Genomic DNA, 8,421 nt, shown 5'->3' with positions numbered 1-8,421 from the left:
GAAGGACATGAAGAAACCAGACCATTCTTAATACTAAAACTATCTACTATTATACAATATCTACAAATTTTTCTGCATCAGCCATAGCCACTAGACAAAAGGCTAATGAAGATACCATATGACTTTTCTTACAAAAGAATACACACTGCAATTAATACATTTGATTTTTTTAGCATAATTTTTCTCATACCCTATCAATTACCTGCATGTGGCTAGCTTATTGGTGATTTATGTGGAAAATAATACATTCCAATTATTATATTCAATACATTTTTCAGTATCATGTCAGTATTTTTTCTTTTTTTCTCTCTCTCTCACTCTTTCATAACCTTTCATCTACACATTACACAGGATACATACTAGGTACCTTGTCAATTTCATGGTTATACCAAAGGAATTTTTTTAAATATCTTAATTCTTTCAATTTAAGATGGTATAAGACCTAAAATTTTACTTTCCCTCTATCATCAATTGATTTGGTCTATTGTCACTTTAGATGGTTTCAAACATCAGTATTTGACAATTCCTACTATCTGTACAGTATGTATGCTATTATTAAGCATCATAAAGATGTACAAGAATCCTTACGTTTATCATCCTCTATTACAATACCAGTCAGAAGTTCCTTCAGTCTGTCTTTTGACCAACCTGTAGCATTCTTCTCAACCCTGCAATACATTCAGCATGGTCATAATATATATCACTTTTACAATTATTTAAATTATAGTGATTATTAGTCTATATAAATACAAACTTAGTCTAACATTCAAAATGTATGGGTTTTTTTTTTAATTTTATTTTATGAAAAACTTGATATGATAAACTGATTTTAATTACGTTACCAAGTACTCAAATTTTCTTATGGTAAAAAAATAACATCTGAAATTGTAATAGTTACACTGTGCCAAAATCAGACTTTAAGGTTTTGACTTTGATAGATTGATTCTGCTTTCCAATCTTATTTTTTAACATGGAATGTCAAATGTTGCAATACCGTATAGCAGGTTATTTTAGCTCAACGCTAATTTTAGCTTATTTTAGCGTTTTGGTAGTAGCCCGCTAAAATTTTAATCACTGAAATATTCAGTATTCTTCTAAGTGTTCTTTTGCAACATGTTTAAACCCTGTCTCCGCTAAAATAAATTACACCAAAATTATTGTCATACATGAGCAACCAAAAAGCCAAATTTTACATCCGCCAAGAAAACCCACTATACGGTATTTGATCTCTTCCATTTGAATTGTAAAAAAATTCTCATTTGAATTGCATATTGCATATACTTTCCATTTGTATTTTAAAATTTCCCATTTGTATTCTATTTTCCCCATCTGTTTGTAAAAAGTCTGATTAGTACTTGTGTCACCTGTAGAGCAGAACATCACTTAATCACTTTAAAAATTACCCTGCTTTTGTCTGTCCATTTGTCTAGCTGACTGTCTGTCTGTCACACCTTACACCTTGAGAACTGTTAGAGAAATGGATTTGTTTTTTGCACAAATATTGCTTGGTGCTATGGCTTTTGTAAATTACCATGGTTACCAATCTCGTGATCCTTGATATTTGACCTACTTTTCAAAATCAATCATGCTGTCAATATACAGCTAACTGCATATTTTTGACATCATGTCCACAGTTTTTCATAAAATATAAAAAAAAATCAGCATCTTAGATCGCTTGACCTTGACCCTTTAGCTACTTATCAAAAATACTCTGTACAGTTAATTTAAGTATTTTGCATTTTTAGAGGCAGTGGTTTGATAATAAGCATTTATATAATGTTTATGAGCTCATAAGTTATGACATGTACTTTGAAACTGTATGATAAACAGTAACTATACAAACTGAAATTTAACTTTTATGAAAATAAATTAGTTTTTACCAAAATGGATTGTTGTAGATTCAAAATTGCAGTAAAGACAGTCTGAAATCTCTTTTGGAAGATTGTTGGATTAAATTCATAATAAAGTGATCAATATTATAGTTACTTCTAATGATTACAATATATTTACATTTCCAATGTCTTTGTCCGAGATAAAATTACAAATTGTAAAAATACTTTATTTCTACATAAATCTACTGGTTCATCGATAGGCGCGGTAAAAAAAAAAATCACGTGCGGGGCGGGACAAACAGAGACAGAAGCGGGGCTATTAGCACGGGAATTTGCAGAATCAGGAGCATGTAAATATAAGGAATAACTGTCAGATTTTTTGGATTCATGACGATGATCAATCGATTGGCTTGCGTGATAATTTTATGCATAAACGCCGAAGGCGTTTATGCAAATTATCACGCAAGCCACTCGATTGATCACATCATGAATCCAAAAAATTAGACAGTTATTCCTTAAATATATCATTATTCATTTTAGCTTAGAGGGTGGGGGAATCATATTTCTGATTCTATCACAGTCTTATTATCTGTGGAATTTTCTATTATGCTAGTAACAAATAAAAAGCTGACCACTAAAGATTTATATGCATCTTAAATGATGCTATAAAGCAGGCGACACAAGTGTTCCTTTGAACTCTCTGTTTTATTTTATTTGTATTCTACATTTTCCATTTTTATTTTACAATTTTTCATTTGTATTCTATATTTTCTATTTGTATTGTAATTTTTTAAAATTTGTATTGTATAATTTCTTATTTCTTTGTGATAATTTTTCATTTGTAATGTATCCAAGGGATAGTTTATTTGTTTCATTACAAATGATTTCATTGGTAAAGCTTTTAAGCCTGTATCATGTTGAAAACGAATGAAATGTTCTGGATTCTCAAAGCAAAGTGGGCGCCTATTTGCTTGCATGTTTGGATTCTGAAAGGGGGGAGATGGGATGGCAGATTTTAGAAATATTAATAATCTGTCCTCAGAAATGTTGAAAATAAATAGATAACAGGTCCTCCACCAAGAAGAAAATAAATAATCTGTCCTTTTTTTGGTGGTACGTACCCCCTTCCCCGGAAAATGAAGTTTTCAGATTTTGACAGATTTTCTCCGTCTTTTTTTGGGGAACTTTTTCCTGGAAAGATAATAAATAACCCATCCCTGGTCATCTTGGAAAGAAATATTGTCCTGTGAGACTCTTCTTCTTCTGCTTCTGCCAGGTAATGCCCACAATCAACAAGCTGATTATTTTGGCAAATGTGGTGCGCATGATATGATCAGAATTAAAATTTTAAAAGGTTAAAAGATTAAAATAATATTTCTTATTTATGGCTGGTAGGCGATCACCTGAGACCTAAAGGTCTCTGGTGTATTCGCCGAGACTATTCCTGATGGTAGTTTATTCCACTCTTGGATAGTACGAGGGAAATAGGAATACTTTCGATAATCGCTCTTACAGGATGGTATTTGGTAGGCTTTATGATGAGTATGTCGTGATCGACGTAGTGATGGAATGAGTCGATGGCACTTGGTGATGGCAACTTCGTCATGAACAATTTTATAGAATAGGACGAGTCTGGATATTCGCCTACGTTCTTCAAGTGACTGCCATTGTAGGTGTTGAATCATGCTGTCTACACTCGATCTGTTGCCATGCCTGTTGCTTACGTATCTTGCAGCACGTCGTTGTACCATTTCTAGATTATGGATGTCTTTCTGGGTGTAGGGGTCCCAGACAGGTGCTGTGTACTCCAACAGTGGTCTGACTAACGATTTGTATGCACTCTCCTTTATTGAGGTTGAACTGATGTTCAAGTTACGACGGAGGAATCCCAAGGTCTTATTTCCTTTACCACAGATGTTATTTATGTGGTCACTCCATTTCAGGTCAGATGTTATTAGACAGCCAAGGTATTTCGCCCTCTTTACGTGCTCGAGAGTATGGCCATGTAGCCTATATTGATGATGTATCGGGTTGGACTTCCTGCTGACCGATAGTACATTACACTTGTCTGGGTGGAATTCCATTTTCCACCTCCTTTCCCACATACCCAATTTATCTAGGTCGGCCTGGAGTGTCTGGGTGTCCAATTCTGATGTGACAGTAAGATAAGCAATAGTGTCATCAGCAAATAGTCTTACCTTGGCATTGAGGCCTTCTGGCATGTCATTTATATAGAAAAGGAATAAGCATGGCCCAAGGACTGACCCTTGGGGCACGCCAGTCTCGACACTAACATAGCTGGACATTTCTCCATCAACAACTACTGCTTGTGTTCTGTTAGATAGAAAGCTAGAAATCCAGTTGTTCACGTTGCCCTGGATCCCATAATGTCGGAGTTTATGGATGAGGAGGCTATGGCTAACTTTATCAAAAGCCTTAGAAAAATCCATAATCAATACATCTGTCTGCTTTCCAGCAGCCATGTAGGTGGTTATGTCATCTATAAACTCAATGAGTTGGGTTTCACAGGATCTTTTGCTACGGAAACCATGCTGGAGTGGGTACAGTATGTTGTTTTGGTCGGCATGCTGCATGATATGGCTGGTGACAATGTGTTCCATAAGCTTGCAGCAGATACATGTAAGGGAAATGGGTCGATAGTTCTCGGCCTTGTATCTGTCACCCTTTTTAAAAATTGGACTGACATGTGCTTTACGCCACTCAGATGGAACCTCTCCACTTTGTAAAGATTTCCTGAAGATGATGGTGAGGATGGGGGATACACTGTCAGCCAACTCCTTCAGCACTCTTGGTTTAATCCCGTCTGGACCCGCTGCTTTATATGGATTCAGATTTTTCATTAGTCTTAGAATTCCATTATGGGTGATGTGCAGATCTGGAGCAACTGGGTATTTTCCACTCATAGGACAGTCGCGCATGAATTCTTCAGTACTGATTTGTGTCTTCTCTGAGAATACTGACTGGAACTGTTTGTTCAGAACATCTGCCTGGTCAGTGGGATTGGCATGTAGCACTCCTTCACTGCGTATCAGTGAAATTCCATTGTTGTCAGTTCTTTGATGTTTTATATATGTCCAAAAGCGTTTTAGGCCACTATATTGGTCATTTTCTACTTTAGGTGTTACTATTCCCTCGATGTAGTTCCAGTATGCTCTTCTTAGCCCTCTTTGTACCTTCCCCTTAATTTCTTTAAAGTGTTCTTTATCTCTATTATCTCCAGATTTTTTCTTCTTTTTGTATAGTCTATTTCTCTTATGGATGAGTTTCTTGAGTTCTGGTGTTATCCATGGTAGACCATCTTTGGTTCTGGCATCTTTATGTGGTATATTTTGTTCTATACTTTTTTCCAGGTTGGTTTTAAAGCACTCCCACATTTCATCTACACTATGACTATCATCATCCATCTCTATTATTGTGTTAAGAGTTGATGTCATATCTTCTTTCATTGAATCCCAGCTGGCTTTACGATATAAGGGGATTCTTCGTGGCTTTTGGGGTTTCTTTAAGATGTTGGTATCTATTTCAGCAAAGACAATGTCATGGTCCGAGATGCCTGGAATGGTTTCTACTCTGTTAAATTTTGATGGATTATTGGTCAGTATTAAGTCTAGGGTGTTATCACCTCTTGTTGGGCATTCTACTAGCTGAACTAAGCCATTGTCATCCAGCATATCTACAAATTTGTAGTGGTTACTTGGCCAGGGAGTATTTGGCTTTAGTGTCTTGTTAGCCCAGTTCCATCCAGGTAGGTTGAAATCACCTGCAACAATTACACTTGCATTTCTTATCTGGTATACACGATTTAGACTTTTACTCAGTTCATCTAGGGATTCTTCATTAGCTGTTTTAGGGTTATAATATGATGCGATGTATAGATCTTTCCGTCCAACTAGACTGATCTTCGTCCAGATGATTTCACAGTTTGAGTCTAGCTCAGGGACTGGTGAACTCAGGTAGTTTTTGTTAACTGCAATGAGCACTCCTCCTCCAGTAGAGGCACGGTCTTTACGATACAGTTTGTAATCTGTTGGGAAAATTTGGTTGTCAGTAATTGATGGATCTGTCCAGGTCTCAGTACACACAACAATGTCAGGTTTGGTGCTTTCGATGAGGTTTTTAATACGGCATTGTTTGGTCTTGATCGACTGGCAGTTTACATTGAGTAGCTTTATAGGAGATGTTTTTGGTCTAGGTTGATGTTTCCTAGTTGGTGTGGAGGTAAGAACTGGCACAATGGTTGTATTTGGTACTGGACTAGCAATGGTAGAGTCTGATAACACACTAAAGGGGTTTGAAGTTAAGACTACTTGCTCAAAGCAGACTGAGCTGTAATTAGGACAGTCGCATATGATACAATCCCAAGCAATGGCACTGTTGTTTACAAGTTCATTATATGTCTTACTATGAACAGACTGACAGTTAGCATGGTACCACTGATTGCATGTTTCGCACATAATACCCTTATCGTCCCATGTAACTGGAAGGTCACAAGTTCCACATGGGTATGAGGAATCAGCAGGTCCAGGGTTACTCTCAACATCATTTGATCTTGCAATAAGGATGGGGATAAGGAATAATAACAAGGACTTTGGGCTCTTGTGGTCCTTTAGTACACTCTTCCTAATCACTTGTCTGAGAATTGTGAAGTTTAAAGTCTGCACTTTCACAGTTACATCTTGATTTTGATTAGTCAGAGGAAATTCTGGTTGTGTATGGAAAAGATTTACAAGGCATGATATCACAAATAATAATGATAGAAGGAACATTGTGGTATAGATATACATACAGTTATGATGGTCAGTCGAGAACTGGGTGGCTAAAGCAAGAGGCTAGCACCATTTTGACGGAAAGCTGACTAATACTCACAGCTCACTGTAGTATTTCACATTATATGAATGAGATCTTACAATGGTGTACTTGTTGGTAACAGGATCAAGTCGTACGTTGATTGTTGGTATTACTTCAGTTTTTCTGTGATTTGTGTCGTGTTTGGCTTATATTTATCGATAAGTTCGTAAAAATTTCAGGATCAAAGATATATACGTCTACTACTTTCGCGCATGCGCACCACAGACTCACTGCCCGTGATGCCTTTGGAATACCGGGCTGTTATAAACAAGGAATCTCCATTCTTGTCTGTCATTGGCTATTTTCTGGAGTGTGACAGCATGAAAATAAATAATCTGATATAATAAATTTGCCAGGCCCCCTTTCAAAATCAAATTATGGTGCTCCCCTAACATGCAAACAAAAAGCCCAGTTTGCATTGAGCATTAAATCATTTGCAATGAAACAAATAAACAATCCCTCAGATCAGTCTGGTCGAACCCCAAAACGGGGGGTATACCCTCAAATGAGGGCTTTCCGTCCCATCATGCAATGCGCAAGAACAGTAGCTCTTGCCATATCCAGTATAATCAAACTTGCTTATATCATTCCGTTTACAAAGACACAACACAAATTAGGCCTAATACTACAAATAAGAATACAAATAAGAAATTATACAATACAAATAAAATATTTTACAATACAAATGGAAATTTCACAATACAAATAAAAAATATTGAAAAATTATACAATACAAATAAAATATTTTACAAATGGAAAATATAGAATACAAATTAAAAAAAATCAAAATAGGCCTAATGAATTCTTTTTTTACAATACAAATGGAAAAATTAGAATACAGCTGGAAAATTATACAATACAAATGGAAAATATGGAAAAGTCATACAATAGAAATAAATTTTTCTACAATGCAAATATTGCAACGTTTGACATGCCATACCGTGTGCTCGTCAACAGCCTGCTTTCCTTACCAGTGCCAATTGTTTACGTTAGTTCCATCGGGTCTCTCCTCTACAATCCAGCGAGGATCCCCTTCTCCCCACTTCGCCATACCTGTCGACGATTTCTGTGTGTTAACTTGTTAAATATTCTCAATTATATCTTCTAAGACGGGCCGAATACAATTAGCCTAAGTTCAGTTCTCACGTTGTTGTTTTTTTTTTTACCGGAACGGGTAGCAGCGCCACAGAAGAGCGAATTTTCTAGAATTAACAGTAACTCTTGCTGCGCTAAACCCGATCCCGATCTAAAAAGACAAACACATCTCTCTTGTAGAGTTGTCGTTCGTTCCTCTTACACACATTGTATGTGTCAGTGGCGGATCCAGGATTCTTGAAAGGGGTTTTGGGTGGACTGGGGGGGGGGGGGGGGGGAGACGAAGCCACCGGAGCTTCTGAAGTGTAAGAAGTTTTATGGAACAGTTTTCATGCCCCCGTATTCGAAAATAGTTTTTGCCCTGTCTGTCTGTCTGTCTGTCTAGCTGTCTCAGTACGTGTCTGTCCGCAAAAACTTTAACCTTGCCCATAATTTTTTATTGGTTGGAGCTATGTCTTTCTTATTTCATATTTGTTGTGATAAGACCTTTCCTTGGGTACCAACACATTTGACCTCTTTACCTTGACCTTGGAGTTTGACCCACTTTTGCAAAATTTTACCAAACTTCAACCTTGGCCATAACTTTTGAACAGTTTGCGCTAGGGCTTTCTTATTGTACTTCACA

General features: G+C 36.6%; 1 protein-coding gene across 1 annotated transcript in view; it reads right to left on the bottom strand.

Annotated features, from left to right (window-relative positions):
• LOC133182118 (activator of 90 kDa heat shock protein ATPase homolog 1-like) overlaps nt 1-7,839 on the bottom strand; it is a 19,965-nt gene extending 12,126 nt beyond the window's left edge. Inside the window, exons 1-2 of the mRNA XM_061316844.1 lie at nt 7,673-7,839; nt 589-668 (exon numbers count right to left, since the gene is read on the bottom strand). Coding sequence (XP_061172828.1) covers nt 589-668; nt 7,673-7,752 — 160 coding nt within the window. The 5' untranslated portion in view covers nt 7,753-7,839. The remainder of the gene's footprint in view (nt 1-588; nt 669-7,672) is intronic.
• Between the last annotated feature and the right edge of the window lie 582 nt (nt 7,840-8,421).

Source organism: Saccostrea echinata, unplaced genomic scaffold (assembly GCF_033153115.1).
Source record: "Saccostrea echinata isolate AGI-Se365-2 ecotype Australia unplaced genomic scaffold, CSIRO_AGI_Sech_v1 ptg000009l, whole genome shotgun sequence".
Lineage (NCBI taxonomy): Eukaryota > Metazoa > Mollusca > Bivalvia > Ostreida > Ostreidae > Saccostrea > Saccostrea echinata.
This window is presented reverse-complemented; position numbering and strand designations above follow the sequence as displayed.